Source organism: Agelaius tricolor, unplaced genomic scaffold (genome assembly GCF_023055355.1).
Source record: "Agelaius tricolor isolate 1412-34295 unplaced genomic scaffold, bAgeTri1.0.p SCAF_17, whole genome shotgun sequence".
NCBI classification, from domain to species: Eukaryota; Metazoa; Chordata; class Aves; order Passeriformes; family Icteridae; genus Agelaius; species Agelaius tricolor.
This window is the reverse complement of record NW_027269277.1, coordinates 15,759,157-15,776,114: the sequence shown is the minus strand read 5'-3', so window position 1 is coordinate 15,776,114 and position 16,958 is coordinate 15,759,157. Positions and strand designations below refer to the sequence as shown.

Sequence of the window (16,958 nt, the reverse complement as noted above, 5' to 3'; positions counted from 1 at the left end):
CGCAGGCGCGGCGCGGGCGGAAGGGGCGGGCGCGGCACCGGCGGCACGTGAAGGTCGCGGCGCGGCGGCACCGGGAGGGACCGGGGGGATACCGGGAGCACCATGGACCCGCCGTCCGCCGCCGGGCTGGGCGGGGCCGACCCCCAGCTCCAGCGCTTCATCGAGGTGGAGACGCAGAAGCAGCGCTTCCAGCAGCTGGTGCACCAGATGACCGAGCTCTGCTGGGTACGGGCGGCGGTCAGGGCCGGCGGCTCCGGTGACCCGGTGGCGATGGTGGGGCGAGGCGGGCTGGGAGGCCGCGCAGACCTTTGTCCCCGGGGGGAGGAGGCTGATGGGGACAAAATGGAGCCGCCGTGGGAGCAGCCCCAGCTCCGGTGAGCACAGAGCGGGAGGGGCGGCTCTCCGGAGCGGGCAGAGCCACGCGTGGGGAGCGGCTGGGTGCGCCCGAGCTGGCGTGAGGGTCCCGAGAGGATCGGGGTCCCAAGGTGGCGGGAGCGTGTCCGAGGGCGGGAGGTGTCCGGAGGCACGGCCCCGGTCGGGCTGCGGTGCCGCCGGGACCAACGGGACCCCGCTGTGTGCAGGAGAAGTGCATGGACAAGCCGGGCCCCAAGCTGGACAGCCGGGCTGAGACGTGCTTCGTGAACTGCGTGGAGCGCTTCATCGACACGAGCCAGTTCATCCTGAACCGGCTGGAGCAGACACAGAAATCCAAGTCGGCCTTCTCGGAGAGCCTGTCCGACTGAGCCGGACCCAGCCCCCGCCAGGCCAGGCCCTCGCCCATGCCCACTCCTGGTCACTCCGCTGCCCCAAGGAGCCAGGACCAGCTCGGGGGGGTAGGATTTGATTAAATGCCAGTCTCGGGGAAGTCGCAGCCAGATGAGAGCCCACAACAGACACACGGACGCTGCACGTCGGGGTGATGTGCTGCTCCCGGCCCTGCGGGCCAGCGGCCACCTTTGTGCCAGGACCCGGGAGCGTTTGGAACGTGCCCCCTTGGCTGAGCAGAGGGTGCTGATGCTCGTTCCACGGATGCTCCCAGCGCTGATGGGAAGCTCGGCTCTGGGTGAGGCCAGCCCGCCTTAAACAGTGCTGCGCAAAGCAGCTCTCCTGGGCACATCCTCACCCAGCCCGGGCACCATGGCTGGGACAGGCACCCTGAGCAAGAAGAGCGTGTTGGGAACAGTGATCATCCCAGGCAGTGCCACTGCTGGAAAATATTTCCAGGCTTCCATAGGTGAATCGTTCATATGGCCAAGTGACCAATTTTCACACTGCAGCACAACTCTGTCGATGCTGACTTGCTCCATTAACTGCTTTCCCTGGGTAAATGTAATAAATATTAACTGGGTCAATTTTTAATATGAGATTCTCCTTTTTTCAGATAGATCACTACTGAGAATGGAAAGTCTGGCCTTCTTGTCACTCCCCCTCCTTCCCAGTTACCCTATTTATGGCAAAATTAGTAAGAAGGAGACATAACTGTCTTCTGGCTAGAAGGCCTTTTCTGAATTCTGATTTGTTGCTCAATGAATTTGGTCTCATGAATCAAATTTGTTTCTGGGAGAGGCTGTGGCCTTTCCTCTTCTTCCCCAAAAGGTTAACAGCTCCTGCTGTCCTGGAGAGTAGTTTCTTTAGAGAGACTAAATGCAGGGAATAACTAACCAGCTGCTTTATAACCTCGTGCACCTTCACATGTGGAGGTCACTGGCAGGAGGCCTGTGGGTGTGTTTTCTGGACCTCTGCCCCCAGGACACAAACAGGAGCTTCAAACTGGAAAAACAACCAACTACTGATCAGCTCTCTGGGAAGGCAGCAGCATTTCAGCAGTGCTCATATGCTGCAGGGCTCTGGGAAGCCTGGAGTGACCCTGACAGTGGCTTGGAGCTCTACACAGGAGCCTGGTAAAGCAGTTTTGCACACAACCAGCAGGAGCTGCTGGACAGAGCGTGTGAGCTCCCAACGTGGGTGGCCTGTAGCCAGCAGCCTTCCTGGGAACAAACTCAGGATGTGTTCAGCAGCTGTGCAGATGTAAACCCATGTCAGTGAGAACACAGCTGTCATAAACTTACCTCAATAGCTAAGGACTAGGTTCCCAGAGTAGGTGATTCCCTCTCCTGTCCCAACTTGAGTTTCTCTGGAGCACTCACAGAGTTCTTCCTACCCCTGTGATCCTCCATGCCTTCCAGTGTTCACCCAGCTCTTGCTATAAATGTATCACTCAGCACTTGGAAACTGAACAGGTCAGTTTTTAATAGAACACAGGAAGCTTCATCAACCTGCACAGCAGATGTTGCACAAAGAGGTTGGTCCCTCTGTAAGAGCCACAGCAGTATGTGGCAGCACCACTGAAGTTTCCCAGTTTGGGCTGTATCCTGGTTTTGGATGTGAATCTGTAAATAAATTCTAGCAGAGTGAGCAAAACCAAGTACTTGACAGAGGAATTTTTGCATTAATACTCTCTGAATGTCACCTTTAAAGCCAGACATCCATCTTCTCTCTGTTCAACCTTAGCACCATGTTAGATCATTCTGTAACTGTTAATTCTGGGCTTAAAAAACAGTGTGAGCCTCCCCAGATGTGTGACCTGCCATGGAGTCAGGGTTAGCACTGTGTTAGTGCTGCAGGCCTCTCTCTGCACAGCTGAGCTCTGAGTCCTGATGAGGGAAAATCATTTCTTCACATAAAAGAAGAGTGAAGAAGCACAGGATGCCAGGAATGGGGCACTTCCCAGGTCTGTACCACAGGAGGCTTCTGGCCCTGTCAGCCTCCTCTCAGTGTGGTGGTGCCTGGGGCAGGCAGAGGGTAACTCACAGCTCCTGCAGCAGCACATTCAGCCTTGGCAGGGGGAGCAGGAAAACAGCAGTTCAGATGCTTCCTCACCTGCTTTCACTTCTCCTCCTCCTCTTCTGCACTCTGAGAGTCCTTGTCCTCAGAGGGCAGCAGAGGCTGGTGCTGGCAGGACTGATGTCTGTCTGCAGTGCTCCAGGGAGGGTGTGGGTCTGCCCTGGCTGGCTGCAGGAAGAGGGGCAGGAGGCTGGGGGTGAAGGGCATGTCCCTGAAGGCGTGCAGGAGGAAGATGCCCGACACGATGGTGAGGAAGCCGCTGATGGAGCCGATGATGTTGTCCAGCACCAGGTGCTGCCACTCCTTGAAGAGGATGGCAGAGCACGTCATGACTGCCGTGGTGAACAGCACGTAGTAAATGGGTGTGACCACAGAGGTGTTGAAAATGTCCAGGGCTTTGTTCAGATAGTTGATCTGGATGCTGATGCAGATCACCAGGCACACCAGGAGCACCCAGCCCAGGGGTTCCTTCAGGACTGGCTTCCCAGAGAACAATTCCTTCAGGGCAATCCCCAGGCCTTTAACACAGGATACAGACAGCGAGCCGATGGCAGAGCAGACCAAAACATAAACCAGGACGTTGCTCTGTCCATAACGGGGTCCAGCCACAAAGATGAGCAGAAGGGAGCTCACCAGGACACACACAGCAAATACAATGAATCCTTGGGGAAAGAAGAATTCAAGAACTCCCATCAGAACACAGCAGCACCAGTGACAGATATGACTGAACAGCAAGGAGAGATGGAGGACAGGCAGGTAATTGCCCCATCAGCCTTTCTGGCCTCCATCTGAGGGGAACAGGGTAGGAAAGCCTGAGCAAAGCTGCAGAGACAACAACAGCTCATTACAGTGTGATCACAAGTCAGGCTGCTGGGCATACAGTCGGCTGGGAGTGGCAGGGGCACAACCAGGCTCCACAGCACTAACAGAGCTGGGGGACTTCTGACCAGTCTAGCAGGAGGCCCAGGAAGGTGACAGAAGGCTTGGGAAGCCGTGGCTGAACTCTGCAGGCTGGTGGGATAAAAAAGAAAGTGCCACATCACAGAAATGCCCTGCCAGTGCTCATTAGGGAATGAGCAGCAACATCTGCCTGTTCCTCTGCTTTGCTCCTCTCCTTATGCTGCCTTCCTCCATCTCTTTTGGCTTATTCTGCCATTTGTGCTATTGCCTACATCATATCCTTGCAATTTGATTCAACCTCTGAGGTAAATACCAGGACTACCTGATCTTGGGCACAACTCCTTGAATTCTTTTGCCTTGAGTTCTTCTGCCTGAATTTCCTCCTCTGTCTTCTCTCAGCCACATCACTACCACCCTTATGTACAGGAATTCCCTCTGCAACTCCTGGCACTGCCAAAGGCCAATCTCTTCTGCTGACAGCTGCACCTCATTTCCCTGCTTCTCAGTTTTGCATCTACACATCACAGACAGTAAAAAAACCAGCCCACTTGGTAGCTAGTAGCAATTCCAGTAGGGTGTGCAGAACAATAAACAGCTCAATTACCATTTAGTTCAGTCTTTTCCAATCTCTCCAAGTTGTATGCCACCTTCCACTGTCACTAGCCTGAAGTCAACAGAAATCCTTTTATTTTAGTACCTGGATCTTTCAGCTTCTCTGCCATTGACTCCAGGCTGGAAACCTCTTCTTCCTGTGGGGCATGGATCACCATCACAGTGGAGCCCAGGATACTCAGGATGCAGCCAATCTTCCCGTGAACATTCAGCTGCTCATTCAGGAAGATGGAAGACAGAACTGCACTGAAAAAGAAAAAAAAAAAAAAATCCAAAACCAGTTAGGACAAGAAATGGATACCTGAGGGAAGAGAGCAGAGCAACTGCTTTCATCACTAAGGGTTGGTAGGTGAAGTGAGGCTGTTTCTGAGGCTGCTTACCTAACAAGGACACTCAGAGCACCCAGTGGAGTTACCAGTGTTGCAGGGGCAAAGGCATAGGCGGCGAAATTTGCAGCTTCTCCAACTCCCACTGCAAGAGAAACTCCTGTGAGCATCGAAGTGGGAGCAAATCGCTATAATACAGGTTTGAGTGTAGTCAGAAAAGCCTCAGCTTCCTCCTGAGCATGCTGTTTCTCTGAGGTATGTTGAGCAAGCAGCGAAGAACAGCACCAGCACCTTCTCTTGGGAAGAGAAGGCTCAGTGTTATGCACAGTGAGCCCTTGTCACATGTGCCTCTACAGTGAGCAGCAACCACAGCAAAGTATTTCCATAACTTCCTCAAAGCTGAAAGGTGTCTGTCCTTTTTCCTGGAACAGCTTTTTAAAGGGTAAATCAGTTAGAGTTGGTTCTTAACATAGAAAAGTGTAAAGTAAAGCTGCTGAAATTGCTGTACATGGCACTGCATGTGCCATTATCACTACATCCTCAGGGCAGGCCACTTCAGAAGCATTTAATCCAGCTAAAGCAGCTCCTCAGCTCCTGCTTAGCACAGAAACTTGGTCATGCACGAGACTTTAGAATAGTTTAATTACAATGAGATCAACATCATAATCAGAAACTTGGATAAAACTCAAGCAATCAGACAAAAATGGTAGTAACAAAACATGAAAGTGACTGGAAACAGCCACACTCGTAAAAGGGAGGGCTCTGGAGTGACCTAATTGTGGCCCTCCAGTACACAAAAGGAGCCTACAAGAAAGAGAGAGACTTTTTACGAGGGCATGTAGTGACAGGATAAGGGGGAATGGGTTGAAACTGAAGGAGAGTAGGTTTAGATAAGATACCAGGAATTGTTCCCTTTGAAAGTGGTGAAGCCCTGGCACAGGGTGCCCAGAGAAGCTGCGGCTGCCCCATCCCGGGAAGTGTTCAAGGCCAGGTTGGACCTTAGGGCTTGGAGCAGCCTGGAATAGTGGGTGTTCCTACGGGAGGGGTGTGGAACGAGATGATCTTTAAGGTCTCCACCACCCGAAACCATTCCGTGATCCCATGATAAGTGTGGTGACACAGTCTGAGCGCGGTACTTACTGCACAGCAGCCCTGCCCACCAAAGCCACTCTCGCAGGTACGCGTGCCCTCCTTGCCCTGAGTGCAAAGGAAACAAACGAGAAACTTCAGATGAAACCAAACAAAACTCTGGTCACGACCCTCGGGGGACCCAGCGGGGGCAGCGCCCCGGGAGCGGCCGTACCTGCTCGGGCGCGGCCGCACAGCCGGAGCAGCCCCTTCTTCTTCAGGACGAAGCTGCTGCCGATGAAGGCGCTGGAGGCCAGGGCCAGCCCCAGCCCCGCGCCGAACCCGGCGCCCATGGCCAGCGGCACCGGAGCGGGGCCGGAGCGGGGAGGGAGCGGAAGGGGCGGCGCGCCGGGCTCGGCTTCCGCGGGGCGGGACCGGGCCGGGCCGGGAGCGGGGCTGCGGCGGCTCGGGCAGCCGGCCTGGGCTGGGGACTGCGCTCTCCGTGCAGGAGCCTTCCCTGGGCGCCGTGACCGCGTGTTTGTGTTTGTGGCGGAGCTGGAGGAGGCGGGATGAGCAAGGGCAAGGACGATGCTCCGCACGAGCTCGAGAGCCAGTTCGTGCTGCGGCTGCCCCCGGTAAGAGCTCGGTCCGTCCCGGCTCCTCACGCTACCCCGGGCTGAGCCCGGCTGGCCGGCCGGCACCGGCTGCCCCCGGCGGTGACAGGCGGTGGGGAAGCTGCGGCTCTGGGGTGGGGAAGCAGGCGCCTGGGTGCTTTGGGGCCTGGGGAGCCCCTTCCCATCCTTTTGAACGGGTTGTCCACGGCCTTCCCCAGAGGGGTGCTCCTGCCGCTCGGTGCAGGAGGCTCAGAGACTACTACCCAGAGGGTTTGGGAGGACCTTTCAGTAAAAGGTTTTGGTTCTTTAGTTGCAGTGGCGATACGTGCCCTCGTTGCTGTTTGTTATGTGTGTAAAGCTGAGACTTTTTTTGGTGCCCAGCGACAGGATCATAAGCTAAAACACAAGTTCCACCTCACCAAAGGAAGAACTTTCCATTGAGAGTGGCAGGGCAATTAAACAGCTGGGTAGGGAGCCTGTGGAATCTCCCTCTCTGGAGACATCCCAAACCCACCTGGATGTGTCTGTGTATCACCTGCTTCAGGTGACCCTGCCTTGGCACGGGGGTTGGACTGGGTGATCTCTTCTTCCACCCCCAGTTATTCTGGGATTCCGTGACACTGTGTCCTGCTGGGACCACAAGGGCTTAGTGAGGGGAGCTCTTAAGTGCCCACAGTCCTGTGGAGCTCTGGCAGGTGTCTCTGTCAGGAAACTCACACCACTGTCACAGCCAGGGGTATGGAGAGCACTGGGAATAGCAGAGCCACATTAACATGCTGTTGGGGGGAAGGTGCAATTCACCTGGGTCTTGCAATTGCTGTCCAGCATGTGGATGGCAGGTGTTTAAAGCTGGGTAGGTTGGGCAGAAGCATTCAGTAACTCTTGGAGGAAGCACACCAGCTCCTGAAGAATTCCCTTCTCAGGAATATGCCTCGACTGTGCGGCGAGCAGTCCAGTCTGGGAATGTCAACCTGAAGGACAGGCTCACCATTGAGCTGCACGGTGAGTGAGCAGCACCAGGGCATGGTGAGCATCTGCTCTGGGCACCTCTGCCTGCCCACAGCCGAAGCTGTGCCACCTGCACGTGCTGTCCTGTGAAGTTCCTGCTGCCCAGGGCTGTATTTCCCAGGGTGGCTGTTGAGGCACAGCACTGACCTGCCCCTGGTTCTCCCCAGCGGACGGGCGCCATGGGATTGTCCGTGTGGACCGGGTGCCACTGGCAGCCAAGCTGGTGGATCTGCCCTGCATCATCGAGAGCTTAAAAACCATTGACAAGAAAACCTTCTACAAGACAGCAGATATTTGCCAGGTATGAGCTGTCCTTCTTGCCTGCACCAACAGCTTAAGTCATTGCTCCCCCTCCAGGAAAACCCCTGTACACTTTGGCAACTGGACACCCATTGTAACATGCCCAATTCCTGTATCTCACAGCATTAGCAGTTTAAAATTCCCCATTCCACTTGGTCTTTAGAAACCTCATTCCTGAAGTGTGAAATGTGATTGCCCTTGTGACAGCTTAACTGCTGCTGTGTCCAACTGAGCTGGGGGTGCAGCTGTGTTTTCCACACCCTGTGCCTCTGAATCCCCTTGGTTGACAACGTGCAGTGGGCAGTCACTGTTCCTTCACATCCTTGTGCTCATGTGGGGATTCCAGATGCTTGTTTGCACTGTGGATGGTGATCTGTACCCACCTTTGGAAGAGCAAACAGTGACCACTGACCCCAAGGCAAACAAGAAGAAGGACAAGGACAGAGAGAAGAAATTCATATGGAACCATGGCAGTGAGTAGAGGCTGTGCCAAGCCCCTCCACCCCAGTACCTCACATCTGAGCTGGGTGCTCACAGCTGCCAGGTACTGGCAGTGCTGCTGCTCCTTTCCATGGCTGTCTCTGTTGCAGAAGGGATTTTCTCCCTTCTGACACATGCTTCTCTCACTGGGCCATCTGCCTGACACATAAAATGTGTTTCCTCTGTCACAGTCACCCTTCCCCTGAAAAATGTACGGAAGCGGCGGTTCCGGAAGACAGCTAAGAAGAAGGTGAGTTGCTTCTCACCCAGATGCAGGTGAAATACCCAAGGGCTAGGAGGGCAGGGACATTAGAGCTGTAACTGTGATTGGTCCAGAAGTCATGTGTTTTCTAACATTTGTTCACTTTTCCTTGCCTGAGATGAGGGTGAGGGTAGGATAGTAGATTTAAACGCTTCTTTGGGTGCTTCCTCTGCATTTTCCAAGATGCTCCTGAGGGGAGAGTCCTCTGTGTAGAGCACTGCTGGACCTCATTCCTGTGGCTGCCTTGCCACACCACATCTCTTCCTGCTCATAGAGAAGAAAGAAAGAAAGACTCACATGGAAATGAGGCTTCACTCATTCCTGCTTTCCCAGCTTAAATCTTCTCTTTCTGCACGGCCCATTCCCTTCCTCAAATAGTACCAGTGTCACTTCAGCTGGGGGAGTGACAACAGATGGAGCTCAGAGACTGTCTCTGTGCATATGCACAAGCCAGGCAAGGTGTTGGGGAGATGCAGCACCCTGAGGCTGGGAAGACTTGTTCTTCTCTCCTTTGCAGTTTCTGGGAACAGGGTTGAGTGTGATTTTGCATGACATTTGGGAAGCAAATTACTTGAGACATTCTTGTAGCCCACAGGAGAGATTTGATATCGCTGCAGTAAAATTCCTGACGACTAATTTAAAAGTGAAAAATGAAGCTTTCTTTTGAGTGGGATGGGAAGGATTTGAGTTCACTTGAGTTCAGTTGAGTTGACCGTCAACACCTCAAGGACTTTCTGCATAGACACAGAAAGTCTTATGAAATACATAGTATAAACAGAAAAGTGAGAGCACTCAACCTACTAAGGTACAGAAAAGATGGATTGTTTTTGGGGAGTGCATAAATTACTTCCCAGTTAAATATGAGCAAACTCTGAGCAGAAAGATAAGAAAGCCTTGAAACAGTGCTCTATCCAGAGGTGGAGCCTTTTAGTTGGCCAGCAGCAGCAGCATGCACAAGGCATTTAACAGTGTCTCTGTTCTCTTTCCCCTCTCTGGCCCAGTATATTGAGTCTCCTGATGTGGAAAAAGAGGTGAAACGTCTCCTGAGCACTGATGCTGAGGCTGTCAGTGTCCGTATCCTTTCAGTGGGAAAAAAGCTCAGGAGTAGGACAAGGACATGTGTGTGACCTGGGGTTCTGGAATGAGCAAGTTGAGCTTTGCATGGTGTGGGACACTGGGACATCAACACACAAGAGGCGCTGAAGTTTTGGAGCTTCATCTTTGCCTTGTTCAAAGTTTATTGTTTCCTCAGGGTGACCTTTCTGGTGGACTGTGCTGTTGTAGTGAGAAGGAACTGAAATAGTAGAGAAGTCATTAGAAAAGAGGTCTGGGATGTTTCATCCTGGGGGTCCATAGGTACAAGGCCAGACTGGTTGGAGTGGCAGTGATCTGCCATTTTTAGCCTCTTCCATCACAACTGCATCTTCCAAGTTCCTCTTTTTCCCTTGACTCACCTGTTCCTGCTGTCAGGCTGGGAAGTCATTGCTGAAGATGAAACAAAAGAAGTGGACAACCATGGTTCACTCACCAGCCTGGACATCTCCTCCCCAGGGATGTCGGGGCATAAGCAAGGCCATGGCTCCTCAGGTGCAGTGGGGAAGGCTGTTTTATTTCTAGCTGTGGTCCCTGGCAGGCAAAGGGCACTGGCAGCTCATCAGCTGTGTTTTAACTCTTTTGCCCCCAACTAGAACACGATGAACTGCGGGAGATATTTAATGATATCAGCAGCAGCAGTGAGGATGAAGATGAGAGGGATCATCATGATGATGAAGATCTGAACATCATGGACACTGAGGAGGACTTGGAGAGGCAGCTGCAGGACAAGCTGAATGAGTCTGATGGGCAGCAGCAGGAGAATGAGGGGTCCAACCAGATCGGTGAGTGGCCAGCAGAGCACGGCAGAATTGTTGGGGTGCCAGGCAGGCTGTGCTACCCAGCTCTGCTGCTGCTCTGGGTCTGAGCTCACTCTCCCTTCCAGCCATGGGCATCCAGAAACAGATTGACAACCTGAAAAGTAAACTCCAGGAAACTCAAGACAGGAGGAAGCGCCAGGAAGATCTCATCATGAAAGTGGAGAACCTTGCCCTCAAGGTGAGAGCTCTCCTGGGGTCTCTTCAGACCTGCTTAACACTGGCTGGCCATTAGATCCAGCAGGCTGATTTGGAGAAGCCAGGAGCCTCTGCCTGCTGGGTTAAAAATAGCTGTGGTGTGGCTGTACACACTCCAGCATTTCCCTGTGGAGGCAAAATAATCTGTGAAACTGGAGGAGACAAGGGGGTGGTTGTCACTGCACCATGTGACGTGTGGCAGCAGCACCCATTCTGCTGAGAGCACACTGCTAGCTCTGGTGTCCATGTTTGTGTCTGCAGACCCGTCTCCAGGCCGTGCTGGATGAGTTCAAGCAGCAAGAAGAGCGAGAGAAGCAGCAGGTGAGGAAACTCCCACAGTGGAGTGGGAGGTACTGGGGCACAACACTGCTCCAGGCTTGGTCTGACAGAGTTCCCTGAGTCTTCCAGCACAGCAGCTGCTGTGAACTCCAGGTTACAGCTCTGGTGGGGTTGTATCTGTACCTCAGGTGGGGTTATACCTCATCAGTAGTGCTTGGAGCTTCCCAAGGCAGAAGGAGATACAAGGAGTAGGGTTGACTGCAGCCTTCCCTCTGGAGCAGCCAAGCCATGCCCAGTCAGCAGTCCAGAGCTGCCAGGATTGCTGTCTGGGGTGGAACACAGCACACAAACCTGTTAGCACCCCTGTACAGGGAAGGCAGTGGCTGTAGGGTTGTGGCAGATTTCCTGCCTGGGCAGCTCTGTTCCAGCCTGGTGCCAAGGCAGGAGGTTCTCACTCTCACATCCCTGTGGGCAGTGCCAGTTCTGTCCCAGAGGAGCCCAAGCACAGCTCCAGGCAGCACACAGGGAGAGCAGCCACTGCTGTGGGTAGAAGATGTGCAAGAATCTTCTCCTCCTAGTAGAGGAGAAGTCATTAGAAAAGAGGTCTGGGATGTTTCATCCTGGGGGTCCATAGGTACAAGGCCAGACTGGTTGGAGTGGCAGTGATCTGCCATTTTTAGCCTCTTCCATCACAACTGCATCTTCCAAGTTCCTCTTTTTCCCTTGACTCACCTGTTCCTGCTGTCAGGCTGGGAAGTCATTGCTGAAAATGAAACTAAAGAAGTGGGTTTGGGCTGCCTGGGGTCCCAGATGTGCCTTACTGTAACATCTCACTCTCTCTTCCCAGATGGCATCCCTGCAGGAGCAGCTGGAGTCCCTCATGGAGAAGTGAGCAGTGGGCCTGGGTCTGTGAGCAGAGCTGGAAGTGGTGGTCACCTGCCACACTGAAGTCCTTGCTTTAGTCACACACTTCTGCTGCCACATGTGCTGCTGGGCAGTGGTACAGGGTCCATGTCCAGAGCTGATGTCACATCCACTGTGCTGGCTTTGGCTGATGGAGCTAAAGAATTGGACTATGGCTGTGAGAGCAGCCAAAAAACAGATTTACTGTCAATAGTCAGCACTGGCCTCCCCAGGACAGCACAGTGCTGGTTTCTGCATCTTACTGAGTCTTGGATTTGATGGGCTGTGGCCTGGTAAGAGTTTGTTCTTGTGTTTGAGGAGTGCTTATATCTGCAAACCAAACTCAATAAAGTTTCCTTTTCAAGCCTGGTCTGTTCCTTTGTGGTCTCCCAGCCACACAGCCCCTGGCAGGGAGCTGTGCCTGGGCACCTTTGGTGGGGCACTGCTGGGCTCCTTCCCCAGAGTGCTCTTCGTGGAGCTGGGTCAAAAGTGCTGGCACTTGGTGGGAGGAACGAGGCCCTCCTGATCAGGGAGTTCCTGTAATTCCTCACAGACTATGCAGGCAAATCCCAGATTAACCTGGCAGGGTGGGAAGAGGATTAGAAGGGCGGTTACAGAAAGCAACAGAGGACATCGGGGGCTTCAGCAAGTGTGTGCTAGGAGGGGACACCCCTCTCACAACCCACGGGCAGGGGAAGAAGGCTCTGCCCCCAGCACAGAAAGGAAAAGGTCAGCAGGAGCCCTGGAAGATGATGTGTATGTCCAGATAATCAAGAAAGAGACACCTAAGGAAGACGTGGAGCTCCAGAAGGGCCAGAGTGTGCTGGGGTGAGTGTGATCTGTGAGCAGCCATGGAAGAAACCTACCTGCTGAATGTGGAAGGGGTCAAAAAGAAGATTCTGCATGGAGGCCAAGGGGAGCTGCCGAAGCTGCAGGATGGGAGCAAGGTAAATTGTCTGGGTTGTTCCTCCAGAGCTCTGGGAGAGGGAGTGGGTCTGACATCCCTGCCCATTCTGGTTCACAAGGCCAGATCCAGGTCTGGGAAGAGTGAGAGCCCTCACAGCAGGGGTGCAGGAGGGGCTGGTTTGGGCTGGTTTGAATTTTCAAAATTCAAAGTTTTGAAATTTTCCCAGCCATGTTTCTCATAGTGAGAGCTGGCAATGCCCACAGCCTTACCTTGCATTGGGCCTGGGACACCTCCTGCCCCTGGCACCCTTAGAGCTCAGCAGCCCCCGTGGGTTGCTGAAATCTGCCTTTCCTGCCGTGAGCCAAGCAGCAGTGAGATGTGCCAATGGGTTGTTCCTGGGAGATTCTCCAGCCTCAGATCACTGTGGGGTCCACCAGGTCCTGGAGCACAGGAGCTCTCTCTGCACAGGGCTATAAAGGGGGATCCAAAGGGAGCAGTGAGCTACAGCATGGATGGATGTTAAGACATTTGACCATCTGCTTGCTGTCTCAAATGGGCAGGAAGCACCATGTCCTGCTGTGGAGGGAGAGCTGCCAGTCAGATCAGCACAGTGCTGGGAGCAGGCTCAGCTGGGAGCTGCCAGTCAGTGCTGGGAGCAGGCTCAACCCCACAGCTGAGGTTGGGGTGGCTGCCAAGGGGGTCTCACCACTGGGCTCTCTCTGGGCCAGTTCACCTTCCACTTCCAGACGCTGAAGGACGACTTTGAGCGGACAGTGATCGATGACAGCCGGGAGGCTGGCATGCCCATGGAGATCATCGTGGGCAAGATGTTCAAGCTGGAGATCTGGGAGACGCTGCTCAGCTCCATGAGGATCGGGGAGGTGGCAGAGTTCTGGTGCGACGCCATTGTGAGTGAGGGGCCCAGAGATGCCCACTTCCCTCCTTCCTGCAGAGCCAGGACACAGAGCCACACATCCCAGAGATGCTCTGTCCATCTTTGGTGCAAACACAGTGTGCCTCAGCACTGGGGGGCTGCCCCAGCCAAGGGGCTGAGCAGGGTGCTCCCTCCTTGCAGCACACAGGCATGTACGCCCTGGTCTCCAGGGGCATGAGGAGGATCGCAGAGGGACGGGACCCCCTGGAGGGCCAGAAGCACCGCTGTGGCATGGGCAACATGTTTGACTACCACAGCACAGGATACGAGGACCTGGACGAGCTGCAGCGGACGCCTCAGCCTCTCATCTTCATCATGGAGCTGTTCCGGGTAAGGGGATGGTGGGGATGGCTGCCAGAGAAGGAACAGCTGGGACAGCCACTCAGCTCCTCCTGCTTGGGCAGGTGGAGGACCCCTCAGCATACAAACGTGACACCTGGGCCATGAGCAAGGAGGAGAAGCTGGCAGCAGTGCCCGTGCTGCACAGCGAGGGCAACCGGCTGGTGCTGCGCAGGGAGTTCGCGCAGGCGGCCGCCAAGTACCAGGAGGCTGTCATCTGCCTCAGGAACCTGCAGGCCAAGGTGAGCAGCACCACCACCTCCCACCCCTGCCTGGGCCACACCTCAGAGCGTGCCCTGGGTGCTGGGAGTGGCTGGACACAGCCCTGAGCTGCCCTGGGTTGCTCGTGGGCAGGAGAAGCCGTGGGAGGATGGCTGGCTGAAGCTGGAGAGCCTGGTCACTCCACTGGTGCTCAACTACTGCCAGTGCCAGCTGGAGCTGGGCGAGTACTACGAGGTGCTGGAGCACACCACGGAGCTCCTGCAGAAACACAACGGTACCTGTGCCCTGTGTCCCACCCTGCTGTGCCCGTGGCTCCCAGGGCCTCCATGCTCTGAATCCCCCAGCTGTGACAATGCTCATCCTGTGTCCTGTGATAGTGCCTGTGCCATCTGGATCCCTGTGTCTGTCCCATCCACCACCATCCTTCCCCTTCCCATGATGATCCCTGCACTCCCTATGCATAGCCCAGTCTCCCTGCCTTCCCTACAAGTGCGTCCATCCCACACCCCACATGCTTGACATCCCCTGCTCCCCAGGCTCTCCAGCTCCCGTGGCTGGTGGCCCTGAGCTGCAGGACACCCACTGAGGGCTCTTCTCTCCTGGCAGACAATGCCAAGGCCTATTTCAAGCGGGCAAAGGCCCACGCTGCTGTCTGGAACGAGAGGGAGGCGCGGGAGGACTTCCAGCGCGTGGCTCACCTCGACCCCTCCATGGCGGCCGCCGTGAAGAAGGAGCTGAAGCAGCTGGGGGAGAGGATGAGGAAGAAGCACGTGGAGGATCGGAAACGCTACCAGGGCCTCTTCCAGTCAGGCCAGGGCCTGAAGGGCCGTGAGGGGCGGGAGAGCAGGGAGGTGGGCGATGGGGCACCTCAGGGGGAGGCTGGGGACCGGGAGAGCCATGGGCAGGGGGAGCAGGGTGCTGGGACTGGGGTCACAGAACAGCCCAGGGCTCCCCAGGCTGAACCAGGGACCCCCAGGGCTGCGGGTGAAGGGGCAGCACCAGCAGGAGAAGAAGCCCGGGGAGAGCCTGTAGGAGAAGAGGTGGAAGGGAGGGATTGCACAGCAGTGGGGAAGGAAGAAAACCTGGGCACCTGCAAGGCAAAGCCAGAGAACCTGGGAATAGAGGAGGAAGAAGAGAAAGAGGAGGAGAGGGAAGAGGAGAAGAAAGAGGAAGAAAAAGAGGAGAGCAAAGAGGTAAAGGTAGAGAAAGGGGCAGAGGAAGAAGATGGAAAATTGGAGGAGGAGAAGGAAGAAAAGGAAGACAAAGTGGAGGGGGAAGAGAAGGTGGAGAGGAGAGCAGAGAAAGATGAGAAATTAAAAGAGAGTGAAGAAGTAGAGAAGGAAGAAGAAAATGAAGGAAAAGAGAGGGAGGAGGAGGCAGTAGTGAAAGGGAAAGAGGAGAAGGACAAAGAGAAAGAGTGTCTACCAGCAAAAATGGAACAGCCTGAAGCAGGGCAATGTGGGACAACAGGGGAGACAAAGGCAGCAGGGCTGCTGCAGGGGTTGGAGCAAGGAGCCAGCAGAGTAGAGGGAGCTGGCACAGGCAGTGAGGCCCAGGCTCAGCCAAAACCAGCTCCACATCTGGAGCCTCCCAGCGAGGGGCTGGGACCAGCTGAGGGGGCCCCAGGGCTGGAGGATAAAACATCTGGGGAGGCTCTGGAAGAGGTGAGCTGCAGGGAGCTGCAGGGAGCAGGCACTGGACAAGGAAATACTGGGGAAGGCAACATCCCCCCAGAGAGCTCCACCCCTGGGGAAGGTGAGGAGCTGGGTGGAGGGGCAGAAATACCCCCTAAGGGGCAGAAATGCCCCTTAGCAGCCGGAGAAGGGGGTGCTGCACCCCTGGAGCAGTGCAGCAAAGAGCAGGGCAGTGCCCAGCCCTGAGCAGGGTCAGTTCTCCTGCTTGGGGAGCAGCTGCCAGGGCACTGACAAAGAGGCACAGCACGGGCAGCAGGGCTCCTGTGCCCGGAGGGGGAGCCCCGGGGCTGGGGCTGGCCCAGCAGGGACACGGGGACAATGCTGTCCTCACCCTGCCCTGCACTGCCTGCCCGACTCACCGGCTCCAGCCCTTTCAGCTGGGTGCCACCGAGCTCTGCTGGCTGAGAAATAAAAGCTCTTCCCTGGCACCACGGGTTGGATTTGTTCCTGAGCGTGAGCAGCTTCCCTGAGCACATCCCACAGCTCTGCCTTGCCCTGAGCCCGTGGCACAGGGATGGGGCAGCTTGTGGTGGTCAAGGAGGCTGCATTTCACCCCCCTTAAGCTCCTGGATCTCTCCTGTGTGAGTGTCCCCAAATTTCCCTGCAGGGCACTGTGTCAGGCCTTTCCCAGCACTGCCAGGCAGGGTGAGAGCCCAAGAATTGTCTGTCCTGGGCAGGCTTCACCACCAGCCAAGTCTGGGCAGGGCAGAGAGCCCGAGAGCCCCTGGCCTTACCCTGAACTTCTCTGAATCCCTACTGTGCCACAAAGGCACAGCAAACACAGGCAGCACTTGGGACACCCAGACACCTCTGGGCACTGAAAACTTGATGGAGCTGCAGGGAGAAAGGAGGGAGAGGACTGCCTTGCCCACCCAGCATCCCACTGCTGGAGGGATTTTCCCCACACAGCCCCTGCCCCAGCCCTCAGCAGCCACATGGCCTGCACAGACCTTGCTGGACAGGATGAAAATGGTGGCTGGGGGTTGGACACACCTGTGCCTGGGGATCCTGGGGATCCTGGGGCTCTGCTCAGAGCTCCTGCTGAGCCTCAGGTGGTGGGGACAGCCAGGGGGACAGTGCAGGCTGTGTCCCAGCAGCCCTGCAGGAGCAGAGCCAGCACGGCACGTGGACAGAAGAGCCAGAGCACTGATCCAGGCA

The 16,958-nt window shown here is 55.5% G+C and overlaps 4 protein-coding genes across 4 annotated transcripts; 3 read left to right on the top strand and 1 right to left on the bottom strand.

Annotated features, from left to right (window-relative positions):
* The first annotated feature begins 10 nt into the window (after nucleotides 1-10).
* On the top strand, nucleotides 11-1,359 carry TIMM8A (translocase of inner mitochondrial membrane 8A). Its single transcript, XM_071442661.1, has 2 exons — nucleotides 11-225; nucleotides 582-1,359. The coding sequence occupies exons 1-2, from the start codon at nucleotides 103-105 to the stop codon at nucleotides 741-743; spliced, it is 285 nt and encodes a 94-aa protein (XP_071298762.1). The 5' UTR covers nucleotides 11-102; the 3' UTR covers nucleotides 744-1,359.
* Nucleotides 1,360-2,225: 866 nt separating this feature from the next.
* On the bottom strand, nucleotides 2,226-6,172 carry LOC139597369 (magnesium transporter NIPA2-like). Its single transcript, XM_071442660.1, has 5 exons — nucleotides 5,986-6,172; nucleotides 5,823-5,879; nucleotides 4,737-4,827; nucleotides 4,442-4,602; nucleotides 2,226-3,506 (listed from the first exon to the last, which is right to left on the bottom strand). Exons 1-5 carry the CDS (start codon nucleotides 6,101-6,103, stop codon nucleotides 2,887-2,889), a joined length of 1,047 nt encoding a protein of 348 aa, XP_071298761.1. The 5' UTR covers nucleotides 6,104-6,172; the 3' UTR covers nucleotides 2,226-2,886.
* A 2-nt stretch (nucleotides 6,173-6,174) lies between these two features.
* Nucleotides 6,175-12,068, top strand: TAF7L (TATA-box binding protein associated factor 7 like). Its single transcript, XM_071442659.1, has 11 exons — nucleotides 6,175-6,385; nucleotides 7,288-7,366; nucleotides 7,540-7,673; nucleotides 8,019-8,145; nucleotides 8,344-8,402; nucleotides 9,416-9,488; nucleotides 9,885-10,001; nucleotides 10,103-10,291; nucleotides 10,393-10,505; nucleotides 10,784-10,843; nucleotides 11,649-12,068. Exons 1-11 carry the CDS (start codon nucleotides 6,320-6,322, stop codon nucleotides 11,691-11,693), a joined length of 1,062 nt encoding a protein of 353 aa, XP_071298760.1. The 5' UTR covers nucleotides 6,175-6,319; the 3' UTR covers nucleotides 11,694-12,068.
* A 452-nt stretch (nucleotides 12,069-12,520) lies between these two features.
* Nucleotides 12,521-16,030, top strand: LOC139597491 (aryl-hydrocarbon-interacting protein-like 1). Its single transcript, XM_071442934.1, has 6 exons — nucleotides 12,521-12,651; nucleotides 13,340-13,519; nucleotides 13,687-13,875; nucleotides 13,950-14,126; nucleotides 14,239-14,380; nucleotides 14,713-16,030. The coding sequence occupies exons 1-6, from the start codon at nucleotides 12,556-12,558 to the stop codon at nucleotides 15,984-15,986; spliced, it is 2,058 nt and encodes a 685-aa protein (XP_071299035.1). The 5' UTR covers nucleotides 12,521-12,555; the 3' UTR covers nucleotides 15,987-16,030.
* Nucleotides 16,031-16,958: the final 928 nt, after the last annotated feature.